The 17,540-nt window shown below is 46.9% G+C and overlaps 1 protein-coding gene across 2 annotated transcripts in view; it reads left to right on the forward strand.

The window, feature by feature from the left end:
- SLCO2A1 (solute carrier organic anion transporter family member 2A1) overlaps nt 1-17,540 on the forward strand; it is a 469,694-nt gene that overhangs the window by 34,899 nt on the left and 417,255 nt on the right. Inside the window, exon 1 of one of the 2 annotated variants that reach the window (XM_069618058.1) lies at nt 11,501-11,979. The exons of the other annotated variant lie outside the window; for it this stretch is intronic. Within the exon in view, the coding sequence (XP_069474159.1) occupies nt 11,899-11,979 (81 nt within the window). The 5' untranslated portion in view covers nt 11,501-11,898. Of the gene's footprint in view, nt 1-11,500; nt 11,980-17,540 lie in introns of those variants that run through there. 2 annotated transcript variants of the gene reach the window in all.

A 17,540-nucleotide genomic window follows, 5' to 3' on the forward strand; every position in this document is an offset into this window, starting at 1 on the left:
ATAACTAACCTCCCCTCTACTACAGGACATGCCGTGATATAATATCGTCTACAGCCTAACCTGAGACATAACATTACATATTAGCACGTAACTCATTGTGTGGGTGCTACAGGGCACGAGGGTACCAGCCACATGTTTTCATGAAGCCAGAGAGTGGTGATATTGAAGTCACACTGGTGCGATCACCGCGTCTGCGAACTAATAGGATCATTCTCCTTAAGTGCTCAATAGCTGCTACTTTGGCACCTGGGCCCAGATTATACAATGTAACAGTGTGGGGCAAATTAACACCAGTCCAGGGGCAGGTGTACACCTAGCCAGGCATGTTTTGGGTTAATATTTCTACTGAGTTTCTAATTCAAAGGACACATTTGTAATTTTTTGAAGAGCAGGGATTTCAATTTGGATCCGAAAGGATATGATAAAACATTTACAGATGGTGGCAGTGCTTTAAGTGTGTTGGGGCCAGCAGGTATTGGGCCCCAGCAGTCTCCAAAAAGTGGGGCAGAGCTGGGATCCTGCCAGGGTCCCCTAGTCTCACCACACCACAGCGGCACACATTATCCCGTCACAGCCATAACCGCGAGGGGAGATGCGCCCACCATTTTCGAGTCAGGCACAGTGACAGAGGTTCCATCCAGGCACAGCGTCACTCAAACTGGAAGTTGCCGGTACCATTGTTTCCAGACCGGCAACTACGGTTTCTGCAAGCGGGTGCCTTTCAGCCCACCAGGTCTGACCTGATGGGCGGAATGGCACCGGCGCGCAGAATTCTACGGATGCACCGGCACCATCCATGAATGGTGCCGGTGCATCCAGCCTCCCCATTCCCATTGAGTCCAATGGGACTCAAATGGGAATGGGGAGTAATATATTCCGGTGCCCGGGAATGGGCAATTACCGGGTCTGCCGGGGCTGTAATGCACTGGTAATTGCCCATTTCCGGGCACTGGAAAATTCATGACTCTGGCGACAGACGTACCGGTATTTTCTGGCACGGCTACCGCCAGGGTCATAATGGCCCCAAGTATCTTTTTGAAGTCACTCTGCATTCATAAATAAATTATTTCCGTTATGGTTCAGTCCTTAAAGGAAATAATTTCTTTATGAAGTCAACGTGACTTCAAAAAGAAACCATTTCTTTTTGAAGTAATAGGGCTCCCCTTAGCCCCATGGCAGGTGCGTGTGTGAGTGTATGATGAAAGGGTGCACACTTAAATGTATGGGTGACTGCCCAGGTGTGCCTGCATGGTGAAAGGGTGCACACTTAAATGTATAGGTGGCTGCCTGTATGGTGAAAGGGTGCACACTTAAATGTATGGGTGGGAGCCTGGGTGTGTGTGCCTGTATGGTGAAAGGGTGCACGCTTAAATGTACGGGTGGCTGCCTAGGTGTGCCTGTATGGTGAAAGAGTGCACACTTAAATGTATGGAGGGCTGGGTGTGCATGTGTGTAAATGGTGAATGGTGGGTGTGCTTGTGTTCGGGTGTGCAACAAAACCTACATTCTGGGAGGGCTAACCCTTCAAATGTTGGGAGAGGCGTTAACTTCACGGCCGGTGTGGGAGGGGCAACCTTATTTGTGTGGGGGCATCCAATTTCTTTACGCATTTTAATGGGACTAGTCTAGTGCCGCTTAAATGTTACAAGCAGTTAACTCTCTCCTTTAAGGTTTAAAGTTCACACTTATGGTCTGCTGCGAGAATTGAGAGGTCTCCTGTTCCCGCTCTACCCTTCCAATCACTCCCCTGGCATGCAAGTACTAAACCCACATCACGACTTCAATTGGCTAAAAAATTTGGTATTTGAATGCAGGTACTAACAGTGAAATGCTTTATGCTAGTAATTGGTAGGCTCTTGTTAACAGCAAAACCCAGGTGCCGTTTAACATCTTTGTCCTGTTCTGTCCGGCAATTGCTCTGAAGGTCAGGAGGGTTGATTCAACATAGCCCAACAGTTTGGGAGAGAGGAGTGCTGAATCCCAGTCAACTCAATGGTGTTGCACCACTACTTGTGTTTAATGCCTTGGTTAATTATTGGTAATCTTCATTGCTCCTAGCCCTCTGCCTCATACACAAGTACTGGGATGAGGTAGAGGTACATGGAGGTAATGCCTCACTTAGCTACTGGCAATCTTCATTACTCCTAGTCCCACTCGTCCTTATCCCCATACTTACCTATGAGTGAAGGAGCCTTATATGTAAGCTCTGGGACAAGGAAGAGGGACGTGGAGGTAATTCTGGGCCAAGGAGCTGATTTTGGAGGCTGAGGAAGGGGTGGGAGGGAGAGGGGATGTTTGTGGGGGGGGGCCAGGATTGTGTGAGAAATCATAACGGTTGTCCATGTCCAGTCTAAGCAGGCATGATATGTGGTATTAGCGGCTAGAGAGGCATTTTAGTGCAGCCAGTCCAGTCATTCCTCAGTTTGGTATGACTTGTTTTTAATAACTGGGCATTTCTTATAAAGCAGTCCTGCTAAGTGTAATTATCTTATAACTGAAGGGCTGGAAAACAATATGGAACAAAGAGGGCTACAACCACAGATAGACTTGTCAACACTCTCCTAATGTGGGGTGTATTAATAATTCTATTTTAAGGAAACTTGAACGTAGAGCTTCAAAGCGTAAGCCCAATATCCTTTACATATCTTGTTAAGTAATCAAACAATAAAAGTAGAGAGTCAAAAAAATCCCTCCTACTGAGTAGTACTTAAATACAATTTATTGTTTTTTTCAAATTCACCAAAAAGAAGTTCAGGACTCAGAATCTGATGGTCAATTGGAAGATACCGGGTTGCACCTAAGTCCTCATTTACCCCAAGTGACAGTGACATCCCGGATTCAGTAAGAACATTTGAAAAATGCATTCGCAAAGAAGTAAGCAAACTACAGAATGATCCCAAGCCAATACGTCACAATTTGTCTAATGCAGAACGGAGGGCACTCAAAGAACTTGAAAACAATACTGAAATAATTATAAAGAGTGCCGATAAAGGAGGTGGTATTGTTGTCCAAAGTACCAGCCAACATAAACTGATGGTTTTAACATTGCTGAATGATGCTACTAACTACAAAAGAATCAAAAAAGACCCCACATTGGACATCAAAAACACCATCCAAGAAATAACTAGCTTTGCTTTGGAGCAAGGCTGGATCACAGAAAAAGAAGAAAAATATCTTAATACATCGGAGGGCAGAGTTCCAGCTTTTTATGCCCTCCCCAAAATTCACAAGAATGCAACAAAGCCCCCAGGAAGACCCATCGTCTCCGGATGTGGCTCCATTTTGGAACCGATCTGTAAATGTATAGATCATTTCCTTAAGCCATTGAGCCAGTTGACAAGACATATCTAAGGGATACGATGGTTACCATCAATAAATTTGAGAACCTTCCTTTCAACAAGACTACAGATCTATTGGTTACTATGGATATTGCAGCACTTTATTCCAATATCCCACAGGATGCTGCTATAGAATGTTTCAGGGAAGATCTCACTCATCACTTGACAGACAAACGGGTTCCAGTCAACTTTATTGTTGAACTCCTGGAATTGGCCTTGACAAAAAACTACTTTACATTTAATGATGATTACTTCATACAGATCAACGGAACGGCCATGGGAGCTGCCTTCGCTCCCAGCTTGGCGGTCATCTTCATGGTCAGTTATGAAGAAAAATGTGTGTTTACATTACAGAACCCATACCTGAGCCACATTTCCAACTGGTTCAGGTATATAGATGATATCATCTTTATCTGGCATGGGACAACGTCAACACTCAACGAATTCCATAAATGGTTGAACCTTCGAACTAAGGACATCCAATTTACTATGAACTATAGCCATGAAAACATCAACTTCCTTGACCTGAGAATAGAAGCCAACGAAGACAGACTTTCTTGCAACTTATTCAGAAAAGAAACAGATCGTAATACGTTACTGCATTACAATAGCAATCACCACAGCAACTTTCGGAACAACTTGCCATATGGCCAATTCTTAAGAGTTCGACGTAACTGTACGGAAACAGGTCAATTTAAAGAACATGCAGTGGACCTTGAGCAAAGACTAAGAGCAAGGGGATACCCGAAGAAATTGGTAAGGAATACCAGCAAAAGAGCACTATACACTCATCGTGAAACCCTCCTTACTCCCAAGGGCAGGAGCATTGATAAAGACAGACTAACATGCGTAACCACTTTTGGACAGAATACCAGAAAAATCCAGCAAATTATCAAGAAATTCTGGCCACTAATACAACTGAGTCTGCCGAATGAAACACCACCCAGAATGGCACTTAAACGTGTGAAGAACCTTAAGGACCATCTAATCCATGCCCGCCTAAAGAAAAATTCTAGGACAACCCTCTGGAACTTGAGGGATCTCTCGGGCCACCACCCATGCGGCCAGTGTGTAGCGTGCAAAGTTACCAAGAAAGTCAAAACGTTCAAGATTGGCAATAAAGACTGGACACAGAGGCACTTTTCTACTGATTGATTTCTTTCTGATTGCGTGCCCCTGTGGCCTAAGGTACATGGGCCAGACACAAAGACCAGTCAACAAACTGATAAACGAACACCGCTCACGGATCCGGTGTAAAACACAGAATGCCCCTTTGGTCTCCCACTTCCTAGAGCTACGCCATAACCCTGTTGATATGACCTGGTGGGTTATTGATAAGCTGGAGAACATTAAAAATGCTCTGAAACATATGGAAGCTTGGTGGATTTTCAAACTCCAGACACTGACCCATGGCCTTAATGAGCCAAAAGTGACTTGGGAGTAAAAGGGTCCTTGAGACTTTAGAGGGCCCACTGAGGTATTGATTATACCTTTTACATACTCTGTTATAAATCAGCAGTGTGCCCTGTCACCATACACGAATAGTAGGCCATTTTCCATTCTGACTTACCAATGGACAGCCTGTGGTTTGGTCGTTGCCTTGTCTAGTGCAACGCGTATCTCCATCCTTCACATCTGTGATCCCTTGGGTCCACACATACACTGTTCCTTGTGCTACACACACTGGGCCCACGGGTATTCCAATTTGCCATAGATGAGAGTACCTTGACATCCATTGCAAGCAGCACCATTTCGCCGCTGCATTTGCTATAGCAAGACACTTTATGCATTCTGGTGTTTTATTTTTATCCAGACAACGGGGTACTCTACATCTATCCCCGAGATTTGTCTCCACCCCAGCGCTCCGCTGGAGAGGGGATACATCAGTGGTCCCCTGTGTATGTCTTACGTAATTTTTTCTTGAGCTACATACACTGAGACCTTGGTGATTCCAGTTTGCCACTATTTAGGGTCCCTTGGCATCTAACACGAGCGGCAATAGCCCGCCACTCTTTTGGCTCTAGAGATGCACAAAATGTATCCTTATGTATTGTTGTATACCCAGACCTCGTGTTTATTTACATCTATTCCCTGCGTTTTGCCTCCGCTTTAGGGTTTTGTTGGAGAGGGGACACATTAGCGGCTCCCCGTGTGTGACTCCATTCACACACGTTACTAATCCGATAGATCGTACACGTAGTCATTCTACCATGACAACGGGAGCTTCTGACGCTAGACGCATGCGTGGGTTTATATTTCCTTCACTAATCGCCCACGCATTTGCAGCACATCATTCTGTGATACAGCTCCACCGCGCTACCAGGAAAAGCTCCGGCCGCAACGGAGAACAACGCAGCATTTGTCTCCTTCTACCCGCTCACAAGTAAATACTCAAACACTCCAAGCGTAAACCGCCCCGAGCATCTCTTTTACAGTAGGCTGCTTCGCGCCTCTGTTTACCCATAAGTGCTGACTCGGTCTCCCCTCTCGCCTTTTCTCATAGCTGACCTCTGAAACCAGTGAGGCGCTGTCAGTCTGATTCATCCGGCAGCATGCCAGTCCATCCAGAGCCTGCTACTCTACCAGGGCCTGAGCCACCAAGACTACCATCTAAGGTACTACGCCCGTTGACTTGCGTATTTGAATTAACTGTAGTACGTTTTATACCGAGCCCTGTTACAGGGCCTGGTAACATGTAGAGAATGTGTCATGGGTACCTTCCCATTTTTTCACATCTCTCCTTTCTCTCCCCTTTTTTAGAATTCTATCCCCTGGGATGTTTGTCCTGATTATATTAGGACGCTTGAACTTTCATGTGCAGATGTACTTACAAATTTGACAAGTGGAACTGTACCTGCACGGCGATGACAGCTTTTTAGAGTAAGACTGGATCTCCCCCCGCCGCGGCGAAGTCCGGCGCACACACCCACAGGTTGGCCCCCCAGCAGCTCCAATATTTTATACAAATCAGACTTTGACTGTTTTTGTTGACACCAACATATTAATATCCTTTTATAGTGTTAATTCGATTAAATCAGCACTCTGTTGCTTTTTTAATAGGAATTGAGACCCAATTCTAGTTCTCATCCTCGTTTTCCCTTTTTTTTCTTTTCTCTCTCTTGCTATCACACGGAGATCTCCAAACCTGAGGCCCAGACGAAGGCGTTCCACTCTTCAGCCGAAACGCCCCAAGGACAAGCACCTTCTGTGCACTGTTGACCTTTTACAACCTGATAGGGGCCCCCTCCCCCTGGCGTAGACCGATGGTTTTGGTCCTCTGATTTTTCAATTGACTTGAATACCCGATTTGACCCTCTACGTCCTCCCTAATACAGTGGGGTAATTTGAGTACCTGGCTACATTGGGGGACGATGCAATCGGGTTTTCCTTCTTCCTTTCTCCCTCAATTTCCCTTGTTGACTGTGTATGAATCACATGCAATTGTTTTTGTTATACCAATTGGGTACCGCTCTGTCTTAATTTATTTCTTTACACCTGTGGGGTATCCATTTTAGGATAGGCTCATTGATCAGCCTTTGTTAAAACATGGGGACCAAGCAATTGGCCAGTACATTCATCGCAATTGTGCCTCAGAATAACTGAACAACTTGTTGACATATATTTAAAGAAAACCTTATTTGTTTTTTGTTCACTGTGCACTAGCCTACTATTTCTTTTCCTTCACTGCACTATTAGATGATACTAACTCACCTACTGTGCGAACAACTAATAGCGCTGCATTCATGCTTTACTTTTCTGTTTAGGAATGAGACAGTTTTGGATTTTTATTTACTTCTTTTTGGTGAATTTGAAAAAACCAATAAATTGTATTTAAGTACTACTGAGTAGGAAGGATTTTTTGACTCTCTGCTTTTATTGTTTGATGACTTAACAAGATATGTAAAGGATATTGGACTTACGCTTTGAAGCTCTACGTTCAAGTTTCCTTAAAATAGAATTATTAATACACCCCAACATTAGGAGAGTGTTGACAAGTCTATCTGTGGTTGGAGCCCTCTTTGTTCCATAAAGTGTAATTATCTGGCTAGACTGGCATTTGGGTGCTGCCAGACTAGCCGCTAGCCGTTTCTTACTAGGGCATTGTATATTTTTCTGGGCATCTGTGAGAAAATGATATGATATAAGTCATTTATTACGTGCCTGTACACAAGTGTTCCTAGGCGCGACAAGACACGGGAGTGAAGATAGAGGGAGGACAAGACAAACGATCTTACTAGGCCTTGTGTAATTCAGATCGTGCAGATGTGAGAATGAGAAGTGCAAGGGGAAAGGGAGGGGGAAGTGCAAGGGAGAGGGGAGGGAAAACAGGGCAGAAATTCTCTGAGTAAGTGTACCCAGGAAAGTGCAGCGCAGCTCTGGGTAGGGCAAGGAGAACAAGGAATTTTAGGGTTACAGCTCCTACGTGAGTGGTAGGCCCAGAGGCAGTGCGGGGGTGACTGATCAAGAAGGAGTCTGGACATAGTGAGACTCTGAGGGTAGCCCAGCAACCAGTCAGTACATCAGAGAGGTAGGCCAGGTAGGCCGGGAGGGAGAGAGAGAAAGCAGAGGAGAAGAGGAAAGTTTTGAGCTGCTTCCCGATCTTCAGGTGGTCCGGCTCAAGTTTGAGAGGGGCAGGGAGCCCTTTCTAGAGGGAAGCACCTACACAGGAGAGAGATCTACCCTCCCCCCTACTCTCTGCCAGGGGAAGTGTATAACCCTTAGAGAGTTGGATTTAGCTGAGCGAAGGGCTTGAGAAGGAAGGTATTTTGGAAGAGAGAGATAGATGTAGTGTGGGCCCGGGCCCAGAAAGCTTTGTGGACGATGCAAAGGGTCTTCAACTTGATCCTTGCAGCAACTCGGAGCCAGTGGAGAGATTTCAGGGCTGGAGAGATATGATCCTTGACTTGAGGCCAAGGATAAGCCTCACAGTCCTGTTCGAGATTAGTTGCAGAGGGAAGGCAGGCTGAGAAAGAGGTTGTTGCAGTAGTCCAGCCTAGAGAGAACCAGGGCTCTGGAGACAGTGAGCTTCTGGGGGAAAGTGAGAAAGGGAGAGTCCCTTTGAGGAGGAGCAGCTGGTAGTGGGACTTCTTGGCGATGTCCGAGATGTGAGGAGAGAAAGAGAGAGTGAAGTCAAAGATGACAAGCTAGTTTTTGCCCCGCAGGAAGGCGAAGGAAAAGGGCCCAAGGTGGGTGGAGAGAGGGAAAGCAGCGGCAGGGGTCCCAATGAGGAGGATCTCCATCTTACTGCCATTAAGGGAGAGATCGGTGGACGCGCACCAATCCTGAATCGCGGATATACGGTCAGGAATGAGAGAGAGAGTAGTAAGAGGGGAGCCTAGAGGTACAGCTACGGTTACAATGCTGTAGACATGTAATGTCAAGGAGTCACAAAATATATACAGTAAATTTTGAATAAGACAGGAGTGACATATAAGTAAAGCAGAACAGATATACAAAATATACATGAGATCCCAGATGTCAGTAGGGTGAGTTTAGGCATCATGTTCTTTTAGCCGTTGGATCAGATTAGATCTGAATTGCCGGTAGGGGAGATCTTCCTTTAGGGCAGGGAGAAGGGAGTTCCAATATTGTGCTGCTTTGACAGCGAAGGTGCTCCCACCATATTTAGTGAGTTTGAATCTGGGTACTAGTAAAAGGTTGTAGTTGGCTTTTCTTAAGGGGCGAGAGGCTGTTTGTCTGGTGAATCTGTCTATAAGGCATTGCGGGGCTGCTTGGTTAAGGCATTTTTGTGTAAGGGAAGCTGTTTTAAGGAGGATTTTGTCTTTTGTGGAAAGCTAGTTAGTAAATCTCCTGAGGTCTGATATGTGGGTGTTTTTAGGGAAGTTTAGGGCGGCTCTCAGGGCGTTATTTTGAAGTGTCTGTATTTTGGCGGTGATGTGTTTGTTGCTACCTACGTAGAGGGCGTTGCAGTAATCAGGTTTCGACAGGATTAGTGCTCTTGCTAGTGTGACGCAGTTATTAGGAGAGAGGAAGGGCTTGGCTGCTCTAATTAACTTACAGGTGTAGGAGGTGGCTGAGGCCATGGCACTCACTTGTTTACCAAAGGTAAGCGTGGAGTCTATATGGAAGCCGAGGGTTTTAACTACTTTGGCCACCGTAATGATGTTATTGTCAATTATGAAGGAGTCATAGTTGGGGCCTAGTTTTTTTATGTTAGAGGAGGTATCTAGGATGAGGAGTTCAGTTTTGTCCTCATTCAGGCATAGACCGTGAGAGGCCATCCATGCCTGGATGATGAGGTAGATTCTATTCACAAAGGCCAAATCCTTGTCATAATCTCCCGTCAACGGGATGAGGATCTGTGTATCATCTGCATAGTTAGTGTAGGTGATACCTAGACCGTCTAGATCATCGAAAAGGGGCTTTGTGAAAATATTATAAAGGGTAGGGGATACACATGATCCTTGGGGTATGCTGCATGAAATAGGTGCGGGGTCTGCAGCTGCTAGAGGAGAGAAGACTCGCATTGTGCTGTTGTCAAGAAGGACTGGATCCATGCAACTGCTTCATGGGAGAAGCAGGCTGCCGTGACCAGGTGATTGCAGAGTATTGCATGGTCTACCAAATCGAATGCGGCAGAGAGGTCGAGGAGTAGTAGGAGTGAAGTCGTACCTTTATCTCTTAGTGTGTCTACTTGGGCCTTAAGGTCTAAGAGTGCAGTCTCAGTCCCGTGCTGTGGTCTGAAGCCAAACTGTCGAACTCCTAGGAGGTGGTTTAGTTCCAGGTGGTGCTGAATTTGTAAATAAGCTACTTTGTCTAGGATTTTCAGTGAGAACGGAGCGGTGGTTATGGGGCGGTAGTTGGTTGGGATGGAGGGGTCCAAGGTTTGCTTTTTGAGGAGGGAGAGGATCCAGGAATGTTTCAGGTTGCTAGGTATGGTGCCTGATGTGAAAGAGGTGTTTATGAGTTTAGTAATGAAGGGTGAGAGTTCACGGGCAGCGTCTTTTATGATTTGGGCTGGACATGTGTCGCCCTGGCAGTTGGAGGGTTTAAGAGTGAGGATGACTTTCTCGACTTCTTTAGTGGAGAGTTTGCGAAAGTAGAAGGGAGGGATGTCCAGTGTGGGTGGAGAAGGGGTAGATTTCAGAGTTGGTGGTGAGTTCGTGGTAGCCTTGGAGGTGACAATATTTGGGACAGTTATAGACGCTTTTTTGTTGTTGATCTTTGCCTGAAGCATTGTTATCTTGTTGGCAAGGGCATTTTGTATGCATGTGCACCAGTTCTTATCCTCGAGGCAGGAGTCGGGAGCTTGGACAGGGGATTCTACCTCCTTTAGGATGGCGAACAATTCTTTGGTGTTGGATTTGGCTTGGGTGATGCGGGTGTTGTAGGATGTTTGTTCCTCAAGGATGATTTCTTTTTTGTAGAGGGTAGCTAGTTTCTTCAGGTTATTTTTATTGGTGTCTGAGGGGCCTGATCTCGAGGTTTTTTCGCTGAGGCATTTCTTTAGTCTGATGTCTTTCAGTAAGGATGTGAACCAGATATTTAGGTGTTGGCAGGGTTTGCTCTTCCTAATTTTCAGAGGTGCGATAGTGTCCAGAGAGGCAAGCATCACTTCATTGTACTTTTCTACCATAGAGGCTGGGTCGGACTGATCTGAGATGGAGTTTAAGGTGGGGAGAATGAGGGGGATAGATATCTTATAAGATAAGACTTGCATATATTGGATTGGTGTTACCCTACAAAACCATTGCACACTCTGGCTTTTTAGCCAATTTTTCTCAGAAAGATGCCTTCTGTAAAGTACTTGAATTACAAAGTAATGAAACCAGCTTCCTTTGTATAGCAATGATTTATTGATGTTGGGTAGGGGTTTTGTCACGCGATACAGAGGTGTAGTTTGGGAGAGGGGGTATTTTAGTGTTTCACCCTGGACCCCTAGTTGGCTAGAACTTGCCCTGCCTAGGAGTGCCTCTGAGATTTATCACACACAGACATGGCAGGGGAAAATCTCTGCTGAAGCTCCGAGTCCTGATATCAACAGTGGCTGGCAGCTCACACCTGCCGGGGAGGGAGGGCTTGTGTGTGAGTGCGGAAGCTCCCTCTCCTTCTGCACACAAACACGCGCACAGGAGCCAGGGAGGAGGAGGGCTTCAAGTTTCATCATCATCATCAGAAGTTATAAAAACTTCAACCCCAGGCTGCGTTCTCACTGCGTCCCACACCACGCGGAGGCGCCGAGCTCTACACCTTTACCTGACGGCCCGCAGCGCTCCCATCTCCCGCCACAGACCTCGCGCGACCCCATTGCCAGCCCGCCTTGGCACTGGGCGGCCACCTACCCTCCTCTACGCAGAGCGCTACACCTTTACCTGCCTGGAGGGGAGCGAGCAGAGCTCCCGCCTGCCTGCGACGCCCACCGACTTACCCTGACCCACCACCGAGTGCCCTCAATAGCCCGGACGCCTGACGGGCACCAAAGGCTGGCACGCAAAGACTTCCTCTCGGGTAGAGGTGGTCCTGCGTCCGATAGCCCCCAGCACCACACCGCCCACGCGCGTGCCAAGTCCCGAGTACTGCCTGGAATTCCTACACAGCTATGGGGGTCCAGTCGGAGGTGGGCAAAGAGAATGGCAGTGCCCACCGATACTGCCCCAGAAGTATCTTCAGCAATATTAAGGTAAGGGCTTTCTAACTGTCATGATGCCGCTGATCGCAATCAATAATAACAACTACCACATTCATAATAACAACACATAGAATACCGAAGAGTGTGTTATTTTATTTCACTTGCTATCGCCCACTTGCAACACCGCAGTACTTGCATAATCTGCGTTATGCCGCTTTAGAAATGTGTAAATACTTGCGGTCACGGTTTTAGATTATTTGCAGCCTAAAATCTTTGCGTAGAAATTATTGGGTGGTCACACTAAATGACACAGCTCTTAGAAGCGGAGGATATGCAATTGAGACGCTAGATAAAACGCGACAAAATTATTTTAACATCTGTTGACGTGCAAGTTCCACAGAGTGCTCCACAGCAGATGCATTTACCCACTAAACTACATCACCAACCCAATAATCGCTTGCACCTTCAATCTGGTCTCCCGAGATGCAGTTTGCATTCACTCGGATGAGATTATGAGTTTCGTAAACAGAAGTATTTCCAATTTAAGGGCTAACTGCGAGCATTACCAGCGCTAGAAACGGCCGTAGCATAATAATGTATACGCTGATAAAAAAAAAATACCTCAGTGAGTCAAGGCATGTGCTGTTTAAATCCGAATGCAGCCTTTGCACAGATTTCAATCCCCGACTCGGCATTTCCTTCTGCAGTGGTTTACAGTGGCGTTAGGTAATGGTTGCTACTGCAATGTATAGCAGCGCGAGGTAGCCAAGTCCTGCAGCAAGCGCTAAGTACTAAATGGCTTCGCCAAATTGGGAAGTAGTGTTAAAAATAGGTTTTCGAACTGGTCTAAAATGAGCGGATGTGCGTTGCGATGCTCTGTTGTGCACGCATGTGGGTAGAGTGAGGGCCGAGCGGCGGCTGGCAGATTGCGTGTGATACAGGGTAGCCATGGGACAGCCCCGTGCCCGTGCTACCCGGAGAACACGTCACTCGCGGAGCTGTAGAGCGAAGGGGTCCTGCCTCGCCGGTGGTCCAGGTACAGATGCCACCGCTCCTATGGCTTTGTTGTGAGTAGTGGAGAGATGACAGGTCTGGTAAGCTTCACAGCGCCAAGAGGTCACCTCGCAGCGCCCGAGCTCTTTACAAAGGCAATGTTCATGTTGGTGTTTCCCATACTTAAAACAAACGGAGGCGCAAATCAGGGGTTGCGGCAGCGCAGTGTGCCTGGGCTGCCTCAGGACTGGGGACTCATCTTTTGAACAATGCAGAGATGCCCGCCTAAGGCGGTGCACGTATCAAGCGGGGCACAGCAATGGCAGGGCTGCTCTTCAGCTGCCCACGGAACAGAGCTAAACCCTACATTCCTGGGTTATACTGGGCATAGACAGGGGTGGCAGGGTTGCTCTTCAGTGCTATATGGCACCTCCATTTCACTTCGGATCGTAGAGGGGATCACAGGGGTGGCAGGGTTGCTCTTCAGTGGCACACAGCACAGCCAAGTCGACTAAGATTTTGGCAACAGGGGTGGCAGGGTTGCTCTTCGGTGGTATATGGCACAGTGATGACACATTAGATCATATGGGGCACAGGCATGGCAGGGTTGCTCTTCGGTGGTATATGGCACGCTGATGACACATTAGATCATATGAGGCACAGGGGTGACAGGGTTGCTCTTCGGTGGTATATGGCACGGTGATGACACATTAGATCATATGCGGCACAGGGGTTGCAGGGTTGCTCTTCGGTGGTATATGGCACGGTGATGACACATTAGATCATATGGGGCACAGGCGTGGCAGGGTTGCTATTCGGTGGTATATGGCACGGTGATGACACATTAGATCATATGGGGCACAGGGGTGGCAGGGTTGCTCTTCGGTGGTATTTTGCACGGTGATGACACATTAGATCATATGGGGCACAGGTGTGGCAGGGTTTCTCTTCGGTGGTATATGGCACGGTGATGACACATTAGATCATATGGGGCACAGGTGTGGCAGGGTTGCTCTTCTGTGGTATATGGCACAGTGATGACACATTAGATCATATGAGGCACAGGGGTGGCAGGGTTGCTGTTCGGTGGTATATGGCACAGTGATGACACATTAGATCATATGCGGCACAGGGGTGGCAGGGTTGCTCTTCGGTGGTATATGGCACAGTGATGACACATTAGATCATATGCGGCACAGGCATGGCAGGGTTGCTCATCGGTGGCATATATCACAGTGATGACACATTAGATCATATGAGGCACAGGGGTGGCAGGGTTGCTGTTCGGTGGCATATATCACAGTGATGACACATTAGATCATATGAGGCACAGGGGTGGCAGGGTTGCTGTTCGGTGGCATATATCACAGTGATGACACATTAGATCATATGCGGCACAGGCGTGGCAGGGTTGCTCTTCGGTGGCATATGGCACAGTGATGACACATTAGATCATATGAGGCACAGGGGTGGCAGGGTTGCTGTTCGGTGGCATATATCAAAGTGATGACACATTAGATCATACGAGGCACAGGGGTGGCAGGGTTGCTGTTCGGTGGCATATATCACAGTGATGACACATTATATCATATGCGGCACAGGCGTGGCAGGGTTGCTCTTCAGTGGCATATGGCACAGTGATGACACATTAGATCATATGAGGCACAGGGGTGGCAGGGTTGCTCTTCGATGGCATATATCACAGTGATGACACATTAGATCATATGAGGCACAGGGGTGGCAGGGTTGCTGTTCGGTGGCATATGGCACAGTGATGACACATTAGATCATATGAGGCACAGGGGTGGCAGGGTTGCTGTTCGGTGGTATATATCTGCTAAGCCAAATCTGCTAATCTTCAGAAAAAACCTGAAGACTCATCTTTTTAAATAATGTTCCACCCCTTAGCTGTTCTTCTACCCACGGCTTAACATGAATCCGTCCCTCTGTGCCCTGATGCCTGCGGGCTACCAACGCATTACAAATAATCAAATAATAAACAAATAATATATCACAGTGATGACACATTAGATCATACTGGGTAGGGATGGTAGGGCTGCTCTTCAGTGGCAAATGGCACCACCATGTCGCCTTGGATCCAAGGTGACACAGGGATGGAAGGGTTGCTGTTTGTTGACATACGGCACAGGAATGTCTCCTTGGATCATACTGGGCACAGGGGTTGCAGGTTTGCTCTTCAGTGGCCTAAGGCACAGCAGGTTGGCAGCGTTGCTCTTCCGTGGCATATGGCACAGTGTCCTTAGATCATACTGGACATAGGGGTGGCAGAGTTGCTCTTCTGTGGCATATGGCAGAGTGACCTTAGATTATACTGTGCACAGGGGTGGCAGGGTTGCTGTTCGGTGGCATATATGACAGTGATGACACCTTAGATCAGTGGTCTTCAAACTTTTTTGGCCTGGGCCCCCCTGAGCAAAATTTGGGCAGGCCGGGCCCCCCAAATGTGCCAGATGAATGTTTGCACGCCGTCACCACACCCTACTCCCAGTACAGACCCTGGGCTCTCCCCACCCTGCTCCCACCACTATCCCAGTGCTCTCGCCCATTCTGCTCCCACAACAGTCCCAGAACACAATCATACACGCATCTATACACATTTAAATAAAAAAGAAATCACCATAAACGTACCTTCTGCAGGGGCCAGCACATGGTTGCTAAAATGCCCCGCTCCAGGTTGCTCTGCCCGTATATGCAAGGAGGCGCAGGAGCACCCCCTCGCACATACATAACATGCAGTGCCCCAGCCAGCATTTCGTATGAGCTATGCAAGGCTGGTGAAGCAAAACGCCCCCAGCGTTGCATGGCTCAGTGATCATGTGCAGCTGGGGAACTGAACTGTCAAAGGCAAACAGTGTTTCCCTTTGACAGTTCAGCCAGCCCAGGAGCACTCCCTCAGCTGGAAAAAGCAGCTGAGGGAGTGCTCTGTGTTTCACTGGGCTGGCTCCTTGGCTGCTCCATAATGGGTGAGGGGGCCAGTGGGTTGACGCCCCCTCACCCATTATTGATGAGCCGCCAGCCTTGGACTGGCCTATAGGGCAATAGGGTGATGACCGTACCAAAAATGCAAAATGCTAGTGTAGGGCAGTCAAAATGGGTCACTTTTTTGGCCAATGTGGGCCAGTTTGAGGAGTTACTTCACCATAGAGCTAGTAGTTTTGACCATTGTTGCTGAATAAATATTCTTTAAATATCGCAATTTGTTTACATTTGAACAAAAAACACCCCCTTGGGTACCATTCAAACATCCTTTGACTAAAGAACTGAATATCCATTTGCAACTGCTGGCCACGTTTTCATTGGTGTCTAAGGCCGTTTTATGGTCCAGTCTGACCATGTGAGCTGCCCCTGCCCATTTCCTCCAATCTAAAAAAAAGTATTTATTTTTTTTTTACATTTCATGCTGGGCTCTCGCACCCCCTCCCCCTCTGCCCCCGGATGCGGCCGCGCCCCCCTGGGGGGCGCGCCCCACAGTTTGAAGTCCTCTGCCTTAGATCATACTAGGTACAGGGGTGGCAGGGTTGTTCTTCGGTGCACAAGGTACATCACATTCCATAAAGCACCATTATACATAGCAACATGTATAACATAGCACAACGAATAATATAACCCACAACCCATAAAATACTATAGAACACAACACAGACAATATGAAAACTTCAACAAAACCTGTGGCACATTTCATAGGACAACCTTGGTTACATAAAGAGTAAAATATAAAAAATAAACACATACAATAACAACACCTATTGCATAACTTAAACTAGGAGTTAACCTTTACCAAGTACATACCATGTAACACGCAGACAAACCGAGAGCAAAACAAACTATGCTATAACCTGAAGCCCACAAAATAATATAGACAACATCCCATAAACTATAGAATAACCTACACAACCACACACATGGCCTATAACACATAGCATAACCTTTAACGTAGAAATCATACCATAACCTAAAACACTTAACAACATATATCCTTTAGCAAACCATAAACTGCAACCTAAAGCACACAATATATCATGCAAAAGAACATAAACCGTAAGAACACCATTAACACATACCATATCATAACATAGAACATCTAGCGTAACATATAACATGAACCATAAAATAACCCATAATAAATAACTAACCTCCCCTCTACTACAGGACATGCCGTGATATAATATCGTCTACAGCCTAACCTGAGACATAACATTACATATTAGCACGTAACTCATTGTGTGGGTGCTACAGGGCACGAGGGTACCAGCCACATGTTTTCATGAAGCCAGAGAGTGGTGATATTGAAGTCACACTGGTGCGATCACCAGCGTCTGCGAACCAATAGGATCATTCTCCTTAAGTGCTCAATAGCTGCTACTTTGGCACCTGGGCCCAGATTATACAATGTAACAGTGTGGGGCAAATTAACACCAGTCCAGGGGCACGTGTACACCTAGCCAGGCATGTTTTGGGTTAATATTTCTACTGAGTTTCTAATTCAAAGTACACATTTGTAATTTTTTGAAGAGCAGGGATTTCAATTTGGATCCGAAAGGATATGATAAAACATTTACAGATGGTGGCAGTGCTTTAAGTGTGTTGGGGCCAGCAGA

This window comes from Ambystoma mexicanum, chromosome 10 (assembly GCF_040938575.1).
Source record: "Ambystoma mexicanum isolate Mex_15411 chromosome 10, UKY_AmexF1_1, whole genome shotgun sequence".
Taxonomy (NCBI): domain Eukaryota; kingdom Metazoa; phylum Chordata; class Amphibia; order Caudata; family Ambystomatidae; genus Ambystoma; species Ambystoma mexicanum.